The sequence below is a fragment of the Mus musculus genome, chromosome Y (assembly GCF_000001635.26).
Source record: "Mus musculus strain C57BL/6J chromosome Y, GRCm38.p6 C57BL/6J".
NCBI classification, from domain to species: Eukaryota; Metazoa; Chordata; class Mammalia; order Rodentia; family Muridae; genus Mus; species Mus musculus.
Window position 1 is genome coordinate 1,132,061 of NC_000087.7, and position 27,154 is coordinate 1,159,214.

Genomic DNA, 27,154 nt, shown 5'->3' on the forward strand with positions numbered 1-27,154 from the left:
CAGGGTGCTCCCCCACCCACCCATTGAAGCCTCCCCACCCTGGTATTCTACACTAGGCATTGAGCCTTCACATGACCAAGGGCCTCTCCTCCCATTGATGTCTGACAAGGTCATTCTTTACTACATATGTGGCTGGAGTCCTGGGTCCCTCCATGTGTAATCTTCAGTTGGCAGTTTAGTCCCTGGGAGCTCTGGGGGCTCTGGTTGGTTGATACTGTTGTTCCACATGAGGCTGCAAACCCTTTCAGATCCTTGGGTCCTTTCTCTATACCTCCTCCACTGGGGACCCTGTGCATAGTCTGATATCTGGCTAAGAGCATCTGCTTCAGGCTCTGTCAGAGCCTCTCAGGAGACAGCTATACTAGGTTTCTGTCAGTAAACACTTCTTGGCATCTGCAATAGTGTCTGCTGGGTTTGTTGTCTGCATGTGGGATAGATCCCTAGAATGGGCAGTCTCTGGATGGCCTTTCCTTCAGTCTCTGCTCTTCATTTCCCTTTGACAAGAGCAATTCTGGAATAATATTTTTGAGATGGGTAGGTGGTCCCATTCCTCAACCAGGGGTCTTGACTATACACTGGATATGGTCTCAATAGGTTCAATTTCCTCTTTGTTTTAGTTTTCTGAGACAAAGTTTCTCTGTGTAGCTTTGGTACTCCTGGATCTTACTCTGTAGACCAGGCAGGCCTCAAACCCACAGAGATATGTCTGCCTCTCTAATATGAGTTAAAGCGTTAAAGATGTGCACTACCATTGTCCAGCTGGAAATATTCTTATGTCTGTCACTGCAATATAAAATTCAAGAAATACTTTCTACCTGGGATCCCCAAGAACACACTGGACTTGAACTCAGGAAAGCATTTGCATTTTCCTTCTTGCTCTCAATTATAATCTCTCTAGTCTGATACCAAGCCCTATATAGCAAACTGCTTGCCAAGTCTTGTCATCCCTCAGTGCCTCCATTATCTGTAGACTCCAAGAATCAAGAGCAAATCCAGCTTTGTTCCTTCTTTCTATCCCTTTGAGGGCTACTATACTATGTATAGTCCAACCCATACTTTTCAATCAGTGACTAATACAGAAAAGAAAAAAAATGTTTTTCCAGAAAGGTGCACCCCCCCCCCCCAAGAAAGGGTTTTTCTCTGTGTAGCCCTGGCTGTCCTGGAACTCAGGACTGGACCTAGGCTGGCTTCGAACTCAGAAATCTGCCTGCCTCTGTGGTAACAAGTATGATACATTTTCTTTTCTCATTTCCTCTGTTTAAGGACATCTAGCTTGTTTCTAATTACTGGCTGTTATGAACAGATGTTCTTGTGGTAGGATGTAGAATACTTGATATACCCAAGTGTTGTATAGCTGGATCTTTCAGTAGATGACTTCCCATTTTTCTGAGGAACCACCAGACAAATTTCCACAGTGGCTCTACAAGTTTGCACTCCCACCATCAATGAAAGGGTGATTCCCTTATTCCATATCCTTGACAGCATGACCTGTTACTTCTGTTATAGATCTTGGCCATTGTGACTGGGGAGATGGTGAAATTTCAAAGTAATTTTGATTCACATTTCCTTGATGACTAAGGATGTTGTCAAATCCTTTTCTAAGGGCTCAGGGAACCCTGACCAAGAGGAGGCATAAAGATTGTAAGAACCAGAGTGGATGAAGGACACCAAGCAAAAAAAGACTTTGTAAATATTGCTAAACCAATGCACACAGACACTGGTTTCATGCATATTGCCTGCAGAGTTCTAACTCAGTTAAGAGTTCCAATGCTGAGAGGGAAGGTAGGTAGAAGCTCCATTCTAAACACAGTAAGCAGTTGATAACTGCCTGCAAAGAAAAAGTTTTCTCTTTTTTAAAAATCACCCCTGTACACGTTATCCCTCATTCATACTGCTTTAAGTAACCCCAGAAAATAACTAACCCCAGCAAACCCTGACTCACCTATAGAGAGAAAAAAAGGGCATGTGCACACAGAGAAACACTCGAGAAGTCAGGAAAATAGCTTATCTCTTCAATGGAATAAGGAGTGTAGTTGCCCTTTGCTGAGTCCCAGGGATGATGTACTTTTAAAACCTATCTGATGACTGCTCTTATCTCCCTCAATTTATGCTTTTTCTTATCTTAGATCCTTCTCCTAAACTCAGGACTGCTCTAAAATCATAAGTGCATTCTTACAACATATTGTGCTTTACAACACACTATGACTTCTATGATATTTTAGAGTAGGGACAATCCTTACAACCACTGGCTTTATGCCAAGCTCTCTAGAGCTTAAATCTCCAGCAGTATATCTGAGTCAACAGTACTCATTCTTGTAAAAGAAGTCAGATGTAATTTGTAAACTGTAAACATCCCTTGAATTGTTGTGCACTTGGGAATAATTTTTATCTGAATACTTTTTTCCCCCCTAAATTGGGCTGTACTTAAATATGGCTAAAGTAAAATGATCTGGGCCAGACTGTAGAAGTCTTAATCCAGCACTGGCTACAATACAATCAGGCTGAGCTGAGTTTTCTTTTTGCCTCTTCATGGATAGTTTTTCCCTTCCTGCTGTAAAAGCCTGCAAAAAATCAGCATGCTTACAAAGATCAACTTCTGTAGCTCATTTCTTTATTCTGTCATTAGTGCCCTAAGTGGGGTGAAAAGTTGTTTTTCATGGTTCCATAAAAGTTATACAAATTCACAATGCAAAATATACTGGAGTAAAAACTAGCACTCTCACTAAGAAATTCAACTTTTTTTTTTTTTTTTACTTTATTCTTTACAATAATTTGAACCTATGTTAAAAGAAGTTTACTTCTGAAACCTACTTTTCACAGAAGTCATTCAGAACACCCCAATAATCTTCAGGTACAACAAACCATTCACAATCACCTGGACCAATATTTATGTTAACAGAACAGAAATTGTTATTTTCTTGGTGACCTGAAAAGAAAAGAGAATGGTTAAAGTCATAAACATACTGTAATTTTAGTGCTGGGATTACAGGCAGCTGCAATACTTGCTGCCTTTTTACATGAGTCCTGTGCTTCTATTCTAAAGTCAGATCTTCAAACTTGTAAAAGTACTTTATAAATAGACCTTCATGGAGTGTGTGTTTGTGTGTGTGTGCACGCATGCATGATATGCCTGTCTAGCCAATAAGCAAATCAGAGACTTATCAATGGAAAAGATACATTGTTCTTCATATTCAGGGTACAAAATCTAATACCACTAGTCAATTATTCAACTCTACCTTGCAAAAGAAACCTTGTAGTGTTAAAAATATTTTCTAAAAGGGCCACTAAAATATTAAAAATATTTAAAAAAATCTCAAATAGAACATTTATATTGCAGTCATTCCAACTAGAAAACTGTTTAAATAAGACATCTAAGGGTAGGAAAATGAGTTGGTAGGTGTTTGATTCTCATGATTCACTCTTTAAAAAGCCACCCTCTTATGAACATACACAAAATATCAACCAACAAATATAATTATAGGTGAAAAATACCAGCACTTTGGAAGTAGAAATTCAAAACCAACATTCATTATTGAGTTTCAGAACATAAAGAGCTATCAATCTCTTTCATATACTTCATTTCCTCTCTGGTTCAAAAGAAGATAAATCCCATTTTTGTCAACATGTAACTTTCGTGTTCAAAATAGAGTACTTCCTAAACTGTTGTACAAGGGCAGAGAAAGTTTTGAAAGTCAATGTGTGCCCAGGCAGTGGTGGTACACGCCTTTAATCCCAGCACTTGGGAGGCAGAGGCAGGCAGATTTCTGAGTTCAAGGCCAGCCTGGTCTACAAAGTGAGTTCCAGGACAGCCAGGACTATACAGAGAAACCCTATCCCCCCCCAAAAAAAAACCCCACAAAAGAAAGAAAGAAAGAAAGAAAGAAAGAAAGAAAGAAAGAAAGAAAGAAAGAAAGAAAGAAAGAAAGGAAGGAAGGAAGGAAGGAAGGAAGGAAGGAAGGAAGGAAGGAAGGAAGGAAGGAAGGAAGGAAGGAAGAAAGAAAGAAAGAAAGAAAGAAAGAAAGAAAGAAAGAAAGAAAGAAAGAAAGAAAGAAAGAAAGAAAGAAAGAAAAGAAAGTCACTGTGTACAACCAGAGTCCTTTCCAAATGAAGGCAAATCTAACTTTGAACAACAAAAATAAGTGCAGCATTATGAAACTGAAATAAAAAAATAAAGTAAAAAGCAGCTTATGTTTATCATCATTGAACATGCTTACAAATTCGTATCTGTATTTGGGAGCATCAATCCATGCCAAAAGACTTTTGAAAGCTCCAATATGATATGGACTTGGGAGACTGCTCAGATGTTAAATGCACTGGTTGCTCTTCCAGACAATCCAGGTTTCATTTTCCCATATCCACATAGAGGCTTACAACCATTCATAATTCCCTGCCCAGAGTTCATGATATTCCCTTCTGGTACGTAAGATCATTGTACAGTTGTGATGCATAGATATATATTCCAGAAAAATACTCACATTATTAAACATAACAACAACAACAAAACTCTGTATATATAATGTTTAAAAATAAATGAATGACCATACTACCCCTTCCTGATTTTTAAATTTTTCTAATTACATTGTTCTTAGCATGGGAAAAAAGAATTTAAAACACTTTGGAAAATAACTACTATATGCTTCATTATTAGAATTATTATAGAAATTTCAAACATAAAAAAGAATAAAATATTTGTTTTTAAATATTAAGAATAAATGGTAAAAATAAGCTATGTCTTTTACAAATGTGATTACTTTCAACTAAGCAAGATGTTTGGTCATTTCAATCACCTGGTATTCTACTCCCTGGAACTTTCATACATAGTTGAACTGAATTCATCCCCAATATAGTATAGCCAACATGACTGAGAAGATTCCCTGCTGATACAACACGTACAAAAGCAGGAAGCTTTGTCAGCTCATGTAACTGCAACTTCCACCTGCAATAAATAACAGTTCACAGTGAAAACTTCTGTAAATGTAATGAAAATTAATTAAGTTGTTCTTAAAACATCTTGTGGTAAATAAGGAAAAGTCAATACATAACTAGTAGTAAAGAGTTTTTCCAAAGACAAAAATGTCCAAAAATATATGTCACTGAAAGAATAAAATGTATAGCCTAGAGAAAAAAAAAAAAAAAAAAAAAAAAGAAAAGAAAATTCACTTTCTATTTTTAAATGTTGACAGCTTAACTCTTTGGTCTTCTTCAGTAAGAAGAAAGAACTAAAAAAAGGATGTTCTTTTATTGTTAATAATTGGGACAGTGGTGGCACGCGACTTTAATCCCTGCCCTTGGGAGGCAGAGGCAGGAGGATTTCTGAGTTCGAGGCCAGCCTGGTCTACACAGTGAGTTGCAAGACAGCCCAGTCTACACAGAGAAACCCTGTCTCAAAAAACCAAAAATCAAACAAACAAACAAACAAACAAACAAACAAACAAACAAACAAAAAACTATAGTAGTAACCTGTAAAAATAATTTTGAAGTCATAAGGTCTTCAATCAAAATAGTAGACATGAAAAGGAACATGAAAATACACAATTCCAATACAGAAATCCTCTTTGTTTCCATTCATACAAATAGTACTGGGATAGAAGACTTACTTTTTGTTATCAGACAGATCAATGTTAATCCCACATTTTATGGTTTTAAAGGGTGCTTTCTGTCTCCTTCCAGAACTAGGGGGGGAAAAAAAAAGGTGAAGGCACGACTTTGAAACAAGAAAACTACATGACCGCCTACAGTTACTTACTTATCTGAACATGTTGATTCATTATCTGAATAGTCTTTAACTTGTGTTCTTCTTTCATTTTCTTCCTATTCATTAAACAAAACATTCAGTTATTGTAGTATTAAAGTTCCTACTGCAATACCATAAATCAACACTAACTTGTACATTTTTGACTGTATTTTTAAAAACTAAGAAGCAGCTTGGTGTGGTGGCACACGCCTTTAATCCCAGCTCTTGGGAGGCAGAGGTAGGAGGATTTCTGAGTTCGAGGTCAGCCTGGTCTACAGAGTGAGTTCCAGGACAGCCAGGGCTACAAAGAGAAACCCTGTCTTGGAAAAAACAAAACAAAAACAAAACAAAACAAAAAAACAAGAAAACTAAGAAGCATTTCATTAAAATTACTTTCAGTTGTCATGTTGAATGATGATTCAAAGAAACTCAAATTCCAGAACCATGACATACAGCCTCATATATTTCAAAATGAGATTTCTGGATTTACTTATTCAAAAGCACAAAGCCATTTTAGGAAAGGGACTTTATTTTAAAATATACTAAGGCAATTTTAAAGAAAAAAATTAAGAAAAAACTGACAAATTGATATGGGAAACTTAAAATAATGAAAAGAAAATCTAGAAGCCAATTTTGAAATTCATACAATTTTCATTTCCCCATGGGCTCTTTTAGGTGATTCTGATATTTCCTAAAAATACCACTCCCCCCCTCACCCCGTAAAAGCGGACAAATGTAATAAATTTTTAAATGAGCCTATGTATCAGTATTTATTATAAAGTCAGGGAGTAAAGCATACACTTTAAGCAGAAAAGATGTTTATAATCACATACTATTAGCTTTATACAGAATGTAAAGTTAAGAACTTCTTTTTGTTACTATTGTTTGTTGCTACCCTGCCATTTTTTCTGTATGTGAATGTCACTAACAAAGTTAAGAAATTCTTCAAACTCTAACTTTTGACACAATAAATTCTACAGAAATAATAAAGTTCTAGACCAATGGTATTAGAAACTACTTTATATAATATATGTAATTTCTTTGATATGAACAATATATTACAGAAATGCACATAAATACAGAACAAAGGCATATCATACACAAAACTTAATGTAAAAGGAACAATAACTAAAATGTAAGAATTACAACTTATGGGCTGGTGAGATGGCTCAGTGGGTAAGAGCACCCGGCTGCTCTTCCGAAGGTCCGCAGTTCAAATCCCAGCAACCACATGGTGGCTCACAACCATCTGAGATCTGACTCCCTCTTCTGGAGTGTCTGAAGACAGCTACAGTGTACTTACATATAAATAAATAAAATCTTAAAAAAAAAAAAAAAAGAATTACAATTTATGCTGGGCGAGGTGGCACACACCTTTAATCCCAGCACTTGGGAGGCAGAGGCAGGCAGATTTCTGAGTTCGAGGCCAGCCTGGTCTACAAAGTAAGATCCAGAACAGCAGGGCTATACAGAGAAAAACCCAAAAACCAAAAAAAAAAAAAAAAAAAAACCAAAAAAAACAAAACCAAAACACCCAATAAAAAACCCAATTTATAAAATTCCTAAAAGAAAACATTGGTATATCTAAATGAGCATATATTCTACAATACTCTTTTGCTATGAATACGGATAAAGAGAATCACACACTCTTACCTATAATTTAACACATGGCATAAAAGATATAAAAAGGAGATACTAGTGCCTGTCTTTAGTCCCAGTATATTAATGGGCAAAGGTAAAATGATTTCTGTAAGTTCAAAGATAGTTTGGTCTATAGGTCAGCAAACCAAGGGTAATGAGACCCTGGCCTTTAAAACAAAAACAACGAACAACAAATAAATCCAATCCCCATCAGACTGGCAAGATGGCTCAACCAATGTAGGAGTCACCTTCTGTGCTGCTCTTTTGATGTGCCACTACCTGCCTGAGGCCCAACCTGCCAGAGGCCTAAACTGTTCTTTTCCAAGAATCTTCTGGAGTTAACACTGAACTGCGATCTTTGTGAGTTCCCACTAAAAGGCTGACCTATCTACTTCAAAGGAACTTTGCTTGGCCAGGGACGGGCCTCCCCTTTTCTTTATAAAGCGTGTTTGCTGACATTAAAATTGAACCTTGAGCAGAAAGCTTGTCTTGGTTCCTTCCTTATCTCGCGCAGCCCATCCCTTCTTCTCTTCCAGGTTTCCAAAATGCCTTTCCAGGTCTGTGATCTGCTGGCCAGACACAACAGTAGGAGACAACTATCCCCACAATTGTCTTCAGACCAGCACATATATGTGCCTACATCTTCTCTCTTTCTCCCTCTCTCTCTCTCTCCCTCTCTCTGTATCTCTCTCTTTCCCTCCCTTGCCCCTCCCTCCCAGTAAAAAATTGTAAATCAGTATTTTTGTGCTTTGAAAGCTTTCATAAGCCAAAGAAATTATTCAAGAAGGAAGGAAACAGAACAAAATGTTTCAACAACAAGAACAGGTAAATAAATACTTCTGTCACTAATAACAAAAGTATCTCAACTCAACAGTAAGTATCCCAGTTAAATCATAAACAAAGAATTTTTATATACATTTCACAAAAGATGCTCCACAAATGGGCAATATGTAAAAAAAAAAAAACAAAAACATAATAGGAGCAAAATTTAAAAATTTAAAATTTTATAAACTGCAAAGAATAGTAGAAAGATTAGAGAAGTATTACAAATGTTAAATCAGGCAACTATGACTAAAAATAACATAGTAGCCCTTTACAAAATCTGCCAATCATATTGTGTACTATTGAAGAAAAATAAAATATTCACAGAAATACCTGTATTGAGGCCTGCTCCTTTTAACATAACTTTAGCCATTTTGTATTTAGTTTCTATTTTACTCATAAGGTGAAATTAAGTTCAAGTTCTCAGACTCTACATCCCAAAAGTAATTATCCATAGCTGACACTAAACAATTTCATTAATAAGCCAAAAAACTGAATCATTTTTACCCTGTTATCTCAATTTACTGAGTACCCTGAAACTCACCTGTCACCACCTGTCTACCATCCTTCTTACCTTACTCAAGACCAATCAGCTTAAAGGTTAGCTGACAGTACATTGTCTAGTAAGCCAAAAATGTGTACCACTTCACTGTTTGCCTTCAAACTAGTTTTTCATATAAAATTCCTGCCCTGAAGACAACTGGTACCACAATTGAGTTTTTCCTTGTGATACTAGATGTCCAGTATTACCGTGTGTGTTCCATGTTCAATAAACTACTCTTGCTTAACTGAGATTGGTGTACCCAGGGTTTGTGTGTGATGACTCCCAGACCCCACCAATCTGGATTAGGTTAGTCATAACAGTATTAGTGAGAAATGGAAACTACAGATAGATACAAATAGTAATTTACATAGCTAAAGAAAACTGTTAACAAAAGGACTGTGTTGTTGTGACAGTTCAGCAGAAAAAGAATCTTTTTGCCAAGTGTGACAACCCCACCTCAGTTTCCCAGACTTAATATTGTAGAAGGAACCAATTCCTGTAAACTGTCCTCTGATCAAAGTATGGATGGCACACAGACACATAGGCATGCATACTGCTTATATGTGCAGGTGGATGTGTGCATTTACACACACACATAAAGTATTGACAAATATTTTAAATCTCAAAAGCACTATACTAAAATGTTAAACATCTTAATTTATATAAAAACAAAATAAACCTGTAGGTTTAGTATGCAGAAATTACACCATAGTTTTGTTAACAGTGTAAGCTCCAAGAAATATGAATTATTGAAATTGGACATATACTTTTGCCAGAAAACAATAGTATCCTCTCCTTTTATTTACTTGCAGTTTCAAACATAGATTTCAGACCATGCCAGATCTCTGCCAAAGAAAACTTCACTTCTATCCCTGGCTTTTAAAACTGATGGCAACTGCACAATTATAAATATACTAAAAGACCAAAAACAGAACTGTATATATTAAAATCCCATATCAAGCAAAGGGATTATTATTCTTGAATATTAAATGCCCGAGTTAAAGCCAAGTAAGAACAAATAGTATGAGAAAAATAATAATATTTCCCAAATAAACAAATAAATTCTTGCGGACTGTGTGTGGCAATCATGCCTCTGACAGGTCTTGTCCTTCTCCCCATTTCCTATGCCTTGCTAAAAACCTTTAGATTACATTCCTAAAATTAGCCACTAAGATCTATTCCCTTATCCAGGCTCTTCTTCCTCTTGGGGCTGACTAATAAGGTTCAGCTACCAAAGTATTGAAGTTCAACAATAAAGAACCCCTTTGGCTCATCTAGTTAACATGTTCAGTTAAGATTAAACACCTCATCCTAACATGAGGTGTCTCTTTTTAGTTTTATACACTGCTATTTTCCAGAGACAGTCCTTCATTTCCTTCTCCTTTTCCCTTGCCCTCCCTCTATCTCCTGTATTTTAGTCTATTATCCCCTCCCCTTTCTCTCTGGGGCAAATAAATCTTGGTCTTAACTTTAAACAAATGAAGATGATTATACACTTTCTTTCCAATGTTGTGAGATTTGTTTTATCTAACTATCAGATAATAGTAGACATATGAAAACTATAACCTACAATCTCATAAAATGTAAAATATCACTGAGTTAGTTAGAAAGTTATTGTCAAACCTAAGTAAAACTCGAGAAAAAAAAATACATGAGAATCAATAAATTTAATACCACTTAAGGAATACAAAAAAGTCATCAAATAGTTTTGCAGAAGCTCTGTACCACACCTAGACCTGCAGCACTCATGGATCAGCACACCACAACTCACCCCACAGCTCTGCTTGCTTCTTAACAGGCTGGCTCTAACCTAACACACAGGTGATTCACCTTATTCCCACCCCAATCCTGTTGCCTACTGTGAAGCTAGCAAGCTTAGCAGCCCTACCACTGTTAGAACTCCATCTTCCTTCACATATGAACCTATACAGGCAACACGAAACAACACCTATAGTTAGCACAATGGGCCCCACCCCATAGCTCTGCCTGCTGCCCAGGAAGCCAGCTCAAACCTGAGACATGAAGTCTCACCTGCCTCCTGAGAGGCATGCTCCTAAAGAAGGTCACCCAGACCCGCCAACTCAGGGATGAAAAAATAGCAAAAGGAGAGCACAAGAACATAATCAATAAAAGCCAATACACTATGGCAACATCAGAATCCAGCTCTCCTACTACAGCAAGCTCACGATATCCTAACATACATGAAGAGCAAGATTCTGACCTTAAGTCCCATCTAGCGGAGACTATACAGGCCTTTAAAGAGGATATAAATATATAAAGAAAACACAAACAAACAGGTAGAATCCCTCAAAGAGGAAACTAATGAATCCCTTAAAGAAACCAGGAAAACACAAATAGGCAAAGGAAAAGAATACAACTGTTCAAGACATAAGAACAGAAATACAAGTAATAAAGAAAGCACAAATAGAGGCAATCTGGAGATGGAAATTCCAGGAAAGAGAACAGGAACTACACACACAAACAATGCCAACAACATAAGAGTTATAAAAGAGAATCTCAGGCACAGAAGATACCATAAGGGGGACCAAAAGCCTGATAACATCAATCAAAAAAAAAAAAAAAAGCCACATGTGAAAACTTCCTAACTCAAAAAAAAATCCACAAAATTTGGGACATGGCGAGAAAACCAAACCTAGGAATAATAAGAATAGAAAAGTGCTAAGATTCTCAACTGACATGGCCAGAAAATATCTTCAATAAAATCATAAATGAAACTACCTAAAAAGTGATGGCTATAAATGTACAAGATGCTTACAGAACACCAAACAGATTGGACCAGAAAAAAAAAAAATCCACCTGCTACATAAGAAAAGACTAAATGTACAGCACAAAGGAGAGAATAATATGCACACAGTAAAACCTCTAATAAAATAACAGAAACTAACAATACCAGTCATTAATATCTCTCAACATCAATGGACTCAATTTACCAATAAAAAGACACAAGATAACAGAAGGGGTATTTACTCAGGATCCATGCTAGATTCAAGAACACACTTATGCAACAAAGACAAACAAAACCTCAGAGTATATGGCTGGAAAAAGATTTTCCAAGCAAAAAGACTCCGAGCCAACCTTAATTAGCCATTCTAATTTCTAATAAAATAGACATTTATGAAAAAGTAATCAGAAGTGATGGGGAGGGACACTTCATACTCAAAGGAAACATCCACCAAGATGATGTTTCAATTCTGAAAAATTACACCACAAATGCAAGATATTACCCACATTAATATAAGAAATGTTACTAAAGTTCAAATGGCACACTGAACTCTACACAATAATACACTCCATTCTTACCAATGGACAGAACATCCAGACAAAACCTGAACAGAAAATAAAGAAATTAACAGATGTTATGAACCACATGGATTTAACAAGTATGTACAACATTTCATCCCAAAACAAAAGAATAAACCTTCTCCTTGTTACCTCATGGAACTTTGTCGAAAATGGACCATGTATTTGGAAGTAAAAAAGTCTCAACGAAAACAAGAATATCAAAATAATCCCCTGCATTCTAATAGATCACCACGGATTAAGGCTGGACTTCAAAAACAACACAAGCAAACCACATACTCATGAACAACACTTTATTCAATGAGTACTCTGTCAGGGAAGAAATAAAGAAAGAAAGTAAAGACTTTTTAGAATTTAAGGAAAAGGAAGGCACATAATCCCAAAACTTATAGCCCTGAATACCTCCAAAAAGAAACTGAAGAGAGCATACACTACCAGCTTGAAATACATACATACATATATACATACATACAAACATACATACATACAAACATACATACAAGCAAATACACCCAAGAGGAGTAGATGACAGGAAATAGTCAAACTCAGGGCTGAAATCAACCAAGTGGAAACAAGAACTATACAAAGAATCAACCAAATCAGGAGCTGGTTCTTGGAGAAAATAAACAAGGTAGATTAAACCCTTAGCCAGACTAAATCAGAGGGCACAGAGACAGTATCCAAATTAACAAAATCAGGAATGAAAAGGGAGACAGAACAATAGAAACTGGGGAAATTTAAAAAAAAATGAAATAATTAGGTCTTACTTCAAAAGCCTATACTTTACAAAGCTGAAAATCTAAAACCAAATGGATAAATTGCTAGACAGATACCAGACGCCCAAGTTAAATCAAGTGCAGTAAACTATCTAAACAGTCTCATAAACCAAAAAGAAATAGAACCAATCATTAAGTCTCCCATCCAAAATCAGCCTAAGACCAGATGGTTTTAGTGCAGAATTCTACCAGATTTTAAAAAGGAGAGCTAATACAAATTAAAAACCGAAAGAATACTACCTAATTCATTGTGAGACCAGAGACATCCTGATATCTAAACCACACAAAGACCCAACGAAGAAAGAGAACTTCAGACCAAAACTCTTACAAACATTGATTCAAAAATACCCAATAAAATTATCACAACCTGAATCCAAGAACACATCAAAAACATCATTCACCATGATCGAGTTGGCTTCAATGGAGGGATGATTCAATATACATAAAAATCCATCAACATAATCCACTATATAAGCAAACTCAAAGAAAAAAACTACATGATCATTTCATAAGATGCTGAAAGGCCTTTGAAAAATTTACAACACCCCTTCATGTTAAAAGTTTTAGAGAGAACAGGAATTCAAGGCCAATACCTAAACATAATAAAAGCAATATATAGCAAGCCAATAGGGGACATCAAATTAAATGAAGAGAAACTTAAAACAATTCCACTAAAATAAAAAAAGGCTGCTCACTTTCTCCCTATCTATTCAATAAAATACTTGAAGTTCTAGCCATAGCAGTAAGACAACTAAAGAAGATCAAGGAGCTACAAATTGGAAAGGAAGGGTCAAATTATCACTACCCATGGATGGTGTAACTGTGTACACATAAGTGATCCTCCAAATTCTACCTCAGAATTCCTACAGGTGATAAACAACTTCAGTAAAGTGACTAGATATAAAACTTAAGAAATCAGTAGCCCTACTTACATAGAGGATAAATGAGCAGAGAAAGAAATTAGGGAAACAAACCCCTTTACAATAGCCACAAATAATACAAACTACTGCAACATAACTCTATCCAGGCAAGTGAAACTCAAGCTGTGCTGCGAAGCAATAGTGATAAAAACTGCATGGTACTGGTACAGTAACAGACACATTGATCAGTGGTATAGAATCAAAGACCTAGAAATAGTAACACACACACACACACACACACACACACACACACACACACACACACACGTAACACACTAGTAGACACACTTAATTTTTGACAAAGATTCTAAAACCACAGAATGAAAAAAAGAAAGCACCTTCAACAAATGGTGCTGGACTAACATGCATTCTTTTACATGCAGACATACATGACATACATGTATGTCTGCATGTAAAGGAATGCAAATGGATCCATATTCATAACCCTGCACAAAACTCAAGTCTATGTGGATCGAGGACCTCAGCATAAAACCAGATACACTAAATCTAATAGAAGAGAAAGTGAAATAGCCTTGAACACATTCGTATAGGAGACAATTCCCTGTACCCAACACCAATGGTTCAAGCTTTAAAATCAACAATTAATAAATGGGAGTGATTTCAGTTTCATGAATGAAGCTGAAAAGCAAAAATCACTGTCAACAAGATAAAACAACAGCCTACAGATTGGAAAAGACCTTCACTAACTGTACATCCATTAGAGGGCTAATATCCAAAATATATAAAGAACTCAAAAATTTAAACTCCAACAATCCAAATAACCCAATTAACCAATGAAGTACAAGGCTAAATAGACAATTCTCAACAGAGGAATCTCAAATAACCAAGATGTACTTAAAGAAATGCTCAACATCCTTAGTCATCATCAGGAAAATGCAAATCAAAACAACTCTGAGACTCCATCTTTTATCAAATAGAAAAGCTAAGATCAAAAACTCCTGGCAAAAATGTGAAGAAAGGGCAACATTCCTCCATTGCTGGTGGATTGTAAGCTGGTACAACTACTCTGGTTGTAAAATCAGAAAATTGGAAATAGTTCTATCTGAAGCTTCACCTACACCATTCTTGGGCATATATCCAAAAGATGCTACATTATACCACGAGGACATGTGCTCCACTACCCATAGCACCTTTATTCATAATAGCCAGAACCCATAAATCCCTCAACTGAAGAACGGATAAGGAAAATGTGGTTCATTTATATGATGGAATACTACTCAGCCAAAAACAAGGACATCATGAATTTTGTAGGCAAATGAATGGAACTGAGGATCATCCTGAGTGAGGTAATCCAGTCTTTAAAGAACATAAATGGCATGTACTCACTGATAAGTGGTTATTAGCTATTACGTACAGAGTACCCATGGTAGACCCCACAAATCCAAAGAAGATAAACAAGAAGGCTCAAGAAATGATGCTTGATTCACACTTAGGAGGGGAAACAAAATAGTCCTAGGAGGCAGAGAGAGGAAGGAAAAGGCATGGGGTAGGGATATGGGAGGGGAATGAAGGTAGGTATGGGGGGGGGAGGAGGAGGAGGAGAGGGGGGGTAGGTTCAGAGGGCTAGGAGAATGCAAGGAAATACGGAGGTGCTAGAAAGTCCACAGACCTGGGACAGGGGAGGCTCCTAGGAGTTAATGCAGAAAACCTTAGCTAATGCGCCTAACAGTGGTGACATGGAACCTGAAATCAGGCATGACCCTCCTGTAAAAGGATAAGGACACCAACCCATCCACAAAACTTACAACCAAAAATTTTGTCCTATGTAAAAGAAATGCAGATATGGAGGAGAGTATAAAGGAAAAGCCAACCAGTAACCATGAACTTGAGACTCATCCCGTGGACAACCATCAATCCCTGACATTATTAATGATACTCTTGTTATGCTTGTGGACAGGAGTCTAATACAACTGTCCTCTGAGAGGTCTCACCCAGCACCTGACTGATACAGATTAGTTACCAGCATCTAAACACTGAACTGAGTGAGGTCAGAGACACTTATTGAGGACTTGGGAGAAGGATTGAAGGTCCTGTAAGGGATGAGAACTCCACAGGAAAACAGAATAGACTAACCTGGAATTCTGGGGGCTCCCAGAGACTGAGTCCCCAACAAAGAAATAATTGTGCTATTAAATAAAATGCAGATTGTCTATTTGTTTCACACTGGTAATAACTGGCAGCTTAGCACTGACATATTACTCCATATCTACAGATAATGATTATCTAAAAGATCCCCTTTTAAGATTTTTTGTTTGAAGTCACCCTATTAGTATTGCCTAAAGTTACATCTAAAAGTCCAGAGATTGCTTTTAATACTTTTATAGATAGTTCTTTAAATGGACAAGCTTTTCCTTTATTATAATTCCACATATGTTCCCCCAAAATCATACTCATCCCTGTTGTATAGCTCAAGAGTCTGAACTCTCTATACTTGGTCAGCTTTTATTAGATGTTTCTCAGAAACTGTATATACTAATTGACCTAATGTAATATTAGCACATGAAGGATAGAGATTCACTGAGAATGGGAAGTAACCTAAATTGAAAGAAAAATAAGCTAGAAGGGTTGTGAACATTTGGAATAGGGTTCTCAAGAACGTAGTAGTAAAGAAAAGTTGGACACAAGCAGCTTAAAGACAGAAACACAAAGTCAACAGAGCTTCCTTGCCTTGAAAATAAAAGGTGAATAGAAAAATAAATACAATACTATTGACACAGAAGAGGAATACTTAACTGCTGACCCTTCTGTCTCTGAAGTACAAGCAGGAAGACCCTACTTAGAAGGACAGCCAATAGCAGTCCTGACCATTGGCCATTTTTGTGAAAATATTACTTTTACTGCCCTTACAGAAGGTTTTAAAGGTTTACATGAGATAGGCCATGTTGATCAGTAAATATTTGCAATTGTCAAGAGAATTAGGAAAGCTCTACCTGAAAATTGTGATCATTTTTTACATTTTTTGGACATTTTTACATTTTTTTTACATTTTTATTGTTTGCAGCCACTATGGCTCTTTGATTGCCTATCTAAGGAATGCAAATATTGCATACATAGTGGTGTCTTCAATGGATGAGAAGTATAAACTGTTTTCAGCTGGGAAGGAGTATTACCATCTGGTGACCTTTGCCCTATCTCAAAGTTTGAACTAACACCAGCTAACTCCTTATGTTTATTCTTACCTCAGACAGATCAATACTATGCAAAAACTACTACAGCAAAATTCTAAGAGCCAGAGGTAGTAAATGACTCATTAGGACTGACATACATATGAACTCACAGAGACTGTGGCAGCATGCTCAAGTTAAAGATGTTCCCAGACCTGAGAGGGGGTAAGTCAACATATCCTAGCACTCCTAACAAGGAACTACTATGTGCTATAGATACCCATGTGGTAATGGGTAAATCAGTTTTCTACACTATACTCTGACCTCCGTATATATGCCACACTTCAAAGTAGACACCATGTCTTGAGAAGTGGCCCATATACAACTTATTTGAGCATTTTTTTTTTAAATCTTAGTGTTCCTTCACTTGTTTATTTCAATGTAAGTTTTTTTTTGTTTTGGTTGTGTGTATGTAAGAGAGAGGAGGGGAATAAGGGAGGAAGGGAGACAAACTTGGATGTAAATAGGAAGACTAAGAGGACATGGTGAAACTGGGTAAGGGGGAAACATGATCAAAATACAGTGTATGATGTCTAACAAGTCAGGGATATAATACTGGCCTGGAATTAAAATTTTTTATTTCATAACTTATGGCTAATGACAGCACTAATAACACATGAAGGGTACTTTTATTCAATCTTTTAAAAAGTATTATATTTATTAACGACTTAGAGAATAGTATGTTTCCACCTGAACTTTTCATATCCTTTGGTTTGGGTTGACATGTTTACAAAGTCTGCTTCCCAATTATGCAGCAGCTATCCCTACCCTTAAACATTTCTTTACCCTATATTCCTATTTCTACTCTAGTAAGCAATGTAGTTCTAATGCTAACACCCCTCAACCACCCACAAACCAAAGTCCTTTTCAAAGTTCCTACCTAATCTCCATTGATAACACACAATAACTTCACTCAGGATATTTTTTCAGTTCTATTCATTTTTTAGTGGGCATTTCCTAAAGTTAGGGTGTTTTCTTAAGAGTGAAATAAAATTCATATACACAATATTTTCATTATATATTTACCAGTACTAGATATCTTAGCTGATTCTACTTATTTGATGCTGTGATAAGTGTAGGTGTACAAATATGTCTCTAATTCAATATTGTCTTATATGACAAAAATGGTATTGCTGCTCATAGGGAAATTCTTTTTAGTTTTCAACTGTTATTGGTCTTTTCTTTTCTGGCAGAACCTCTGCATTGATTTCCATAAGGATCAAGTTTTCAGTCCTAGCAAAAATTAACAAGGGTTTCCCATTCTTCTGATTCTTTACAAACATTTGATATTATATGGGTTTTTGTTTTGTTTTGATTGGAGGCATTCAGAATAAGGTTAAAATAATTTATATTTCTTCTATAACTATGGATGGTTTGAACTATTAAAAATACCATTTGGTTTTTCTTTTTGAGAATTCTTTATTAACTTTGATAGCCTCTCAGATAAATTTGTCTGCTCTTCAGTTTGAAAAATTAGTTCCAGTATCTTTGTAAAGTTGTCTTAGTGATCATAAACTCATCAAGCCTTGTTTTATCATAAAGTACTTTTCTTTTTCCTCCATTAGAATAAACAGTTTTATCTAACTCGATAGTTGTATTACAAAACCATGATTTTAAAAAAATAATCTGAAATACATCTTTCAAACTATTCATTCATTTAAGGTGTTGAGAAAATACTATTTTTGTTCCTCTGCCTTTATTACGTACATATAGCAATTTCTTCTTTGTACATTTCAAAACATTCAGTTTGTTCTATATGCTTAGTGAATTAACTACAGTGTAATTACTGGTGCTTGGGATTTGGCTCAGTGGTAGAGTTTCTCCGTGGTAGAGCATTTACCAAGCAAGCACAAAGCTCTGGGTTTGATCCTCAGCTCCAGAGATGGGGGTCAAGAAAAGGACAAAACTAACTACAATATTAAGGAGAGAAATTTCTTTTCTGCTCCAGTCTACTGTTGTTCTATATACATCCTGTAAATGGATGAGCCTCTCTTTTCTTAGATTATGTTATGTATGAATCTATTAAAAATAATTTTATGCCTTTATTATAATATTTATTATCAATGTCCACTTATTTGTACATTTTATTTTTTCATAATATTCATTCATATTTTTAATATTTGTCAATGTTTTAGCTAGCCATGGTAATGTGTATATCTAATCCCAACATTTGGGAGGTGTCTTAGTTAGGGTTTTACTGCTGTGAACAGATACCATGACCAAGGCAAGTCTTATAAAAACAACATTTAATTGGGGCTGGCTTACAGGTTCAGAGTTTCAGTCCATTATCATCAAGGTGAGAGCATGGCAGTATCCAGGCAGACGTGGCACAGGAGAAGCACAGAGTTCTATGTCTTCATCCAAAGGCTGCTAGTGGAAGACTGACTTCCAGGCAACTAGGGTGAGGATCTTATACCCACACCCACAGTGACACACCCATTCCAACCAGATCACCCTATTCCAACAAGGCCACACCTTCAGATGGTGCCACTCCCTGGTCCAAGGATATACAAACCATCACAGGAGGTAAAGAGAGATGTGATCTCTTTAAGTTCTATGCCTACCAGACATACACAATGAGAGAAAGAGACTCTGTCATAAAATATATCAATGTCCTTAGAGTCATAAATTTGTAATTCCAGTGTAGGAAGACAAAGACAGGCAGATCCCTTGAACTCAGTGGCCATCTAACATACTCTGTTCTGCAAGGTCAAGGACCCCATCTAAAAAATAAAATTAATATTTCTTGAGAAATACAACTCAAAATCAACCTGTGTCCTGGACACACACATGTACAAACACATAGACCCATAGGCACATGTGTAACTAAGCATGTATTAAACACATACTTTTGTGTATCTGAGACAGACCACTGTACAGTGAAATACTTTATTAAAATTCTCTTAATGGTCTTTTTCCCAAAGTGAATGTAAAACAAACTTACTCTCAATGATTCCTGGAAGGAGCAGGCCTGGTACTGTGCATATTTAGCAATTGTAGTATGAGAACTTTTATTTTCATATCGCCAGATTTTCTTTGTTCCAGAGGGATCCCAGTTTTCATCTGCTGGCTGTAACAATTGGGTCCTCACTTCTACGATATGTTCATTGTTAGCCTCTACCAAAGTTTTGGTAGAGAAAAGTCCAAGATCTTCATAAATAAATAATATTTGGTAAGTAAAATTACACTCACTATAATAAAATTTTGAAAGAGCTTAAACTTTTGTTATGGAACATTGTAAGTTTCTGTCAAAATAGTCCAATCCATTTGGTAACAAAATTACAGCCAGTCTCTTGATCTAGCCACTGAAAAAGGTTAAACTATCTATGTATTTTATATTTAAAAAATATTATGTAATATAAGGCATGAGTCTTTTAAGACAAATGTTTGATTAAAGTAAACTATTAGCAAACAATATCACTTATGTCGCTCAAATGGTATTTAAAAGAGGTACAAATTACTCTGAAAATTTTAAAGGATTAATAAACTATGAAAGTTGACACACATTCATTGAGTAGAGACAGGTAGAAACATGGAGATAAAAAAAAGAGGAAGTGGAGGTCTACAAATGAAGAAATGAAAAGAGGAAGAAAAAGGTGAAAATAAAAGAAATAAGAAAGAGGTAGCTGAGAGAAGTGGAGACAGAAGATTAAAAATACAAAAATAAATAGAAGTAAAAGATTCTACATGTTAAAAATAAACCAATGAACTACTACTATTCTACATTCACTGATAATGAAAATGTTCAAACATTTTTAAACTTACCTAACTTAAGAGCTCCAGCAAGACCGCGAATTACTGTAACAGGGTTTTTTGGATTGATGCAAAATTGATGTAATGGAGGAAAAAAGGCATCTCGCTTATTTTCCAACTATAAAGTTAAAATATTTCATTAACTCTCAGGAAACTGATTAAGATATATGAACATTTCATTTTTTTCATCAATTTGGTAACTTAAAATTTGTAACAAATACATTCACATTCCTAACCATTACTATAATGTTGTGAATTACAAATACCTATATTTTTTCCTTATAAAAAGAGAACTTTACAATGATTTTTTTTTTTTTTTTAGTTATTTCTGATATCACATTAGGACTTCTAAGGTGACAGACAAATATTTTAGTTAATGCAAATTTTTTCCAACTTTGTTTTAAATGCATTTTGTTCACTTATTTTCATAAAAGATGTGCTAAATTATGAGCTTAATATTGTGTTCATTTTTAAAACTAGTATGAACATGTAAAATGAACTAGTTAGGCCCAAAAGGAACAAATCTAAATTTTGTTTTTATTTTCAACATTTTTTTAAAGTTTCCCACCTCTTACAAGTCTCTTTTTCAAACCTTTTTATACAATAAGATTTATGTAATGTGTTGACAGAAGACAATCAATACAACCCACATATATGAATATGTATGATATATATGTATATATTATATGTATATATTTATGTATACACACATGTACAACATTATACTACATTATTACTTACTTGCCTAGAATTTTCATTATTTCATTTAGGAAAAATGAGCAAGGATAGAGAATACAAATACTTCCAGAAAAAAAAAATGTGTTATCTTGGGTTTGGGGCTTGCTTTATGTTGCTTAGAGTCTTACTACGTATTCCTGGCTAGAATGAAAACTCATCATGAAGAACAAAATATCCTCTAATTCATAGAGATCAGAAGGCCAATTTTTCCAAGTGCTAGGTGTGGCACTAGATTCATGTCATTTTGATACCTCATTGCAACTTTACAATCCTTAAGAATGACAAATTTGATAAAAAAAAGTTCATCAGCTTTTTTACTGCTGACAAATGTTAGAAAAACTATGGATACAGAGAAGTATTCATTAAAAGCTAACAATAGAAAAGTTTTGTTTCAGTGAGCTAATAATCCATTAAAAATATCCTTTAATTCACCATCTGTAAACAAAATTTTCTTCCAGAGACTAGATAATAAACATTTTTTATATTTACATTAAGAGCACCTATTTTTAAAGTAATTTTCATAATACAAGTATCTATTTCTGATATATTCAACTCATTAGGAGTAAAAATTTATTGTTCCCTAAAGATTAATTTACCTTATAGTATCATTCAAGTTAGTCCATAATATTGACTTATTTCTATTTAGTTAATCAGACTCACATAAATACTAGGAGTGGGTGGATTCAACTTCTCCTTTGGTAAAGGAGGATATGGCGAAGTTGGTGGTCTTGGAGGTGGGCATATATCCAAGAGAATATGACCATTAGACAAACCATTTTTACCTAGACTCCTTTAAAAAGAGAAAAAAATATAAAATACATAATGTATACTTTATTTTTTTTTAAAAATCAAAATTACTAGTTATTAGGCATTAATAAGCATTTATGGAATGAATTAGTAAGCATTCTTTATACTGGTTATAATTTTCTAATTTCTTTCCTCAATTCCAATATAAATAGAATTAAAATTATCACCCTAATGTATTCCTTCCTCAAATTTTCATTAAACTTTAAATATTTACACAAAAATTAGCAACAATATTGCCATTACATTTTTTCCCTACATTCTACTAAAAACTATTGCCAAATTAGCTTTCTGGACAATCCAAAATCCACGAAGTTCATTTTTTCTGCCTTGTCCAAATTTATCTTCAGGGCTGTAGAGATTGCTAAACAATTACAGAAACTTGCTGCGGACCCAGTTTCATTATAAACACCTGTAATTCTAGTTCAGGTGAGACAGTGCCTTCTCTTCAAATTCATGAGAACTAGACATACACATGTGGTACAAATTCATATGGGCAAATATCTTAAACACAAAAAACAAAAATAAATCTTTTTTAAAACATTCTCTCCTAGAGGTACTTGTATAATCATTAAGACTTCAAACTCATAGGTATATATTTTGAATTTATTATTTTAAGTGTACAAGCATTGTCACTGTATTTGCCTATTTGGTGTCCTCAAAGGACAGAAAAGGGCATCAGATCCCCTGGACCTAGACTACCTAAAAGCGACCATGTGCTGGGTACCAAACAGAGACCTGCAAGAGCAACAAGTGCTCTTAAGAACAAAGCCATCTTTTTGGCCATTTTATAATTTTTAACATTATGGTTACAGGTAATACAAGTTTACATGTTGTACACAAACATTTTGCAAATAGGTAATTTTGAATTAATTTGTTTTCCTTTAGTAACAAGTATTATAATTGCTAGGTTACAAATTAATAGAAACATGTTAAGGTTATTCTCAAACTATAAATTTTATTGGCGTCAGACTATTATTTCTGACTATGAAATTTAATAAATTTAAAAAACAATTAAACTTTCAAATAATTCCAGGATTCATGCCTACCTATAAAAAATTTAAATAAGTATCAATGGAATAGAACTCAAAAATATTAACATTGCATAAAGAGTTGAAACTAGAGAGATGGCTCAGGAGTTACAGACAATAGCTGTTCTTCTAGAAGTCCTAGGTTCAGTTCCAAGAAGCCATATGGCAGCTCACAACCATCCATAATTCCAGAACCATGAGATCTGACAGCTCTTCTGACTTCCTTAGGGAACAGGCACCCATGTAGTGTACAGAAATGCATGTGTGTTTAATATTCATACACATTAAAAAATAAAATGTTTTTTAAAAAGTCAAAACTCTGTATGTATTTCATAAAAGCCATGTTTTCCATTCCAAATTACAGGGCAATATAATTTGTTAAAAAAGAAAAAAAAGAAAAGAAAAGAAAAAAAAAACAGAGAGAGAGAGAGTAAGAGAAGGTGGGTCTATACATCAAAAAACTATATGAACATAAGGCATGCTTGCTTGGCTTAAGATCTATTATTAAGCCAAGCAAGCAGTATATTTGTCTACATAATAAGTTCTAGGGTATCATAAAAAAAGATGCAATACTGAAATACATACTAAATAGCCTTTAATACATATGATTTGTTACTACAATAAGAAGGTATGGTGAATTTTAAAGTTTTGAATTAAATAAAACCACTGATCCATGTAGATGAGTCACTAATGATAAGTTCTAAATTTAATTCTAATATTTAGGTGCCACAAACTATGAAGACTCACAGTTTAGAGTTAGATCAGATACATTTTAAGGTTTTATACTTTAAAAATTTCAAAGGTAGAAGGTGTTAAAAATTAGAGGTCATATTTATCATGGAATTAGAAGTAAATAAAATTAACCTAATGAAACTTAATTATTTAAAAAACAGTAGATATCCAGCTGATTTAGTAACTCATATAAGCTCATGTTATATAAAAATTGTGGCCATCTTAGTTTGAATACATACAACTTATATTTTTATATTTTAGCACAATAATGAAATCACCAAATGAAATATCTCAAAATGTCTATAATAAACATTATTTTAAGTTTATATAAATATATGTCAAATGTTTAGTTATTTCAGAAAACTTTTATAAACTTTAATTTATCATGGTACCAAAACATAGATTTTTATAACAATATCAAGTGAGACTAGGGTAGCAAACCAGAGAATAAGCATATCTGAAATGAAATTACTTTTATATAAATGTAAAACAATGGAAAAAATAAAAATACTCGAAGTTCAAAATGAGGTAAAAATGAGGAAAGATACTATGAATGATGGAATCATTTGAAATTCTACAAATCTCAAAAGAATCATAATGCTAGAAATGAAAAAAACATAAAGCCTGATAATAGGCAGAGAAGAATAGCTGAATAGATAAGAGGATGGAGGTAAGCACCTGTGGTCCTAGATAAACAGGAGACAGAGGACTACTTCAACAAGCCTGGGCAAAACAGCAAGAACCTGTCTTATAACAAAACTAACAACACAGCCAAGCAGAAGAATGAAATTTTAATAAAATGACTCGTAGGGAAGGTTCAAGACTAATAGCTAAGTCAAATTATTTACTTTAATACAGCCAACTCAGAATCTAGGAATTTCCATAAAGGAATTTAAATACATGCTAATACAACTTTAAAAGATTACTAGCAACCCATGTGCACACAGAGGCACATATGCACACACACATTTTTAAATGTAGTTATGGTTTGGGCAGACACTGCTCCATGAAGAACCATACTATCTAATACTGTGAGTCAGGAAGCACCTTTTGAGTTGTTTGTCAGAGTTTCCCAAGATACTCTCAAAAGAGACCTTGACTCCCTACCAGAAGTCGAAAGTAAGACAAGGCACAAGGTACCTTGTAGAAGGCAGTGACACCCTATATAAAGAAATATATCTCTGGTTGTTTGATTTTTATTCTTTATCATTTTCTTGTGGTAGAAAGATGAAATCTATTAAATAAATTACTATGGTCTCAAACTCACAGTTCTGACAGAATATGACTACTGCTCTAGAATGGTGATTTCCCAATTGTTTCAACTTCTTTAAAATTTTTAGCCTAAGTATAAGAAAAGCTCTGCCTTAGCAGACTATGGTATTAGAGTTAATATCTGTTACCACCAAAAAAAACAAAAACAAAAACAAAAACAAAAAAAAGAAATATCAAAAAACATAAAGAAAAGAAAACAAAACACAGGAACTTGGAAGAAGGATCTAGGCTTCATTTTCTCTACCACATAAGATTTAACTCACTATCAATTTTACCCCCAGTATTACAGCTATCAACTCTAATAAGAAAAAAGAGACAGTAGTATTAGAAAGATGTCTTTGACAAAGTTTACAAAAAGGAAAAAAAGAAAGATAAAAAACAAGCACTATATCATCATCTAAGGCTAAGAAAAAAACACCCTGCATATGAAACTGCCTTCTTCCCGTCTAACTATATAGTCTTTCACACACTTTACAAAGAAATAATAGTATTTTGTTTCAGTTATATTTCATGCTTTCTTATGTCGACAGAGTCAATCATTTCCACCTTCAAATGAACTTTAAACACACTAACCTGCACGCTTTCAGAACTTCTGTTGAACTGGAGTATATGGACACAGACATTGATGGTATGATTTGAGATCTAGGTCTGAGGCCAACATTAACACTGGCAGAACTCTCTAAGTTCTCATGCCCTTCTCCATTAATTGTGTGTAATCCACTGTGAGGACTGATAAAGCTGGTAACAATGTGTGTCTGTTCAGTGAGCTTTAGAGAAAGTGTTTCTGTGGAAATGGCTGAAGAGGGTGAAGAAGCAGAAAGATTATCAGGCTTTTTGTGAATGGCTAGATGAACATTATTGACTTTGTCACAAGTTCCAATGTCATGGTCCACATTGTCGATAGTTTCTCCAACTAAGACAGAAAGCTGAGGATTGTCTACAATTATTAAATCTGGTGACACAGATTCTTTATTATTAAGGCTGGAAATCGGAACTGATGAGATCTGATAAATATGATTAGAATGCTTCTTTGCATTAACACAGATATTAGATGTGTCTCTATCTTTCCTACTTGTTTTAGAAGTCAAGGATTTACTTCTTGAATCCTTGCTCTCTTTGGTAAAGTTAATGATCTTTTGTTCTTCTGAGGTAGGAATACGTAAGAAGTGATTTTGAGCATCCCCTTTTGAATTCTGAGGCAGAGTATGATTTCCATTCTGATTCTGATCATTAGTGCTAGCTGCTTGGAGATATCGTGTGGACCCAGTTTGAAATGGAGGTTGTTGATCTTTACCAAAACTCTAAGAAAAGAAAGAAAACAACTTGATTTAAATATTATAAACTCCATGAACACATGACAAAATGTTAAATAAAGCCACCAAAAATAAGTAATTAATGTACAAAATATCTCTAACACTGTCTATAATCAACATTTTAAAATTTTCAGAGTAAAACTTGATCTGATTCCATTTACTAATGCCCCTTCCCAATTTTTTCTGAATAAAAGTTTGAGAATTTCATACAACACTCTCACATTAAAAATACTATATTTATTAGACTTAAGTTACAATACATATGCATTACAGTCATGAACACAAATAAACTAAGAGTTATGATTTTTTAATAAACCTAATATACAATGTATATTATCTGAGCTTTGTAAATTACATGTTCCAACAATATATTTTTAATTTATGAGACTATATTTAAAAATGGTGTATTTGTATCATACTGTCTGCTCTCTTAAATATGATCCCTAGCTACTTGTCTGTTTTTTCTTTTTCCTTATTTTTAACTTTTATGCACGTTTTGCCTGCATGTGAACCATATATGCACACAGTACCAAAAGAGGTCAGAAGAATCAATTTTTTTGGAACAGAA

General features: G+C 34.7%; 1 protein-coding gene across 24 annotated transcripts in view; it reads right to left on the reverse strand.

Moving 5' to 3' along the window:
- Positions 1-27,154, reverse strand: part of Uty (ubiquitously transcribed tetratricopeptide repeat containing, Y-linked) — a 160,587-nt gene that overhangs the window by 46,874 nt on the left and 86,559 nt on the right. For 20 of the 24 annotated variants that reach the window (XR_879400.3, XM_011248585.3, XM_011248582.3 and 17 more), the window contains 8 exons: positions 25,847-26,574; positions 22,095-22,224; positions 20,709-20,814; positions 19,888-20,093; positions 5,747-5,811; positions 5,598-5,672; positions 4,788-4,936; positions 2,812-2,926 (listed from right to left, as the gene is read on the reverse strand). Coding sequence is in view for 22 of the 24 variants with exons in the window: in XM_011248585.3 (XP_011246887.1) it covers positions 2,812-2,926; positions 4,788-4,936; positions 5,598-5,672; positions 5,747-5,811; positions 19,888-20,093; positions 20,709-20,814; positions 22,095-22,224; positions 25,847-26,574 (1,574 nt within the window). In the remaining 2 variants the exon portion in view is untranslated. Of the gene's footprint in view, positions 1-2,811; positions 2,927-4,214; positions 4,937-5,597; positions 5,673-5,746; positions 5,812-17,878; positions 19,667-19,887; positions 20,094-20,708; positions 20,815-22,094; positions 22,225-25,846; positions 26,575-27,154 lie in introns of those variants that run through there. The other 4 variants (XM_006531587.4, XM_011248584.3, XR_001782882.2 and 1 more) reach the window with 3 other exon arrangements.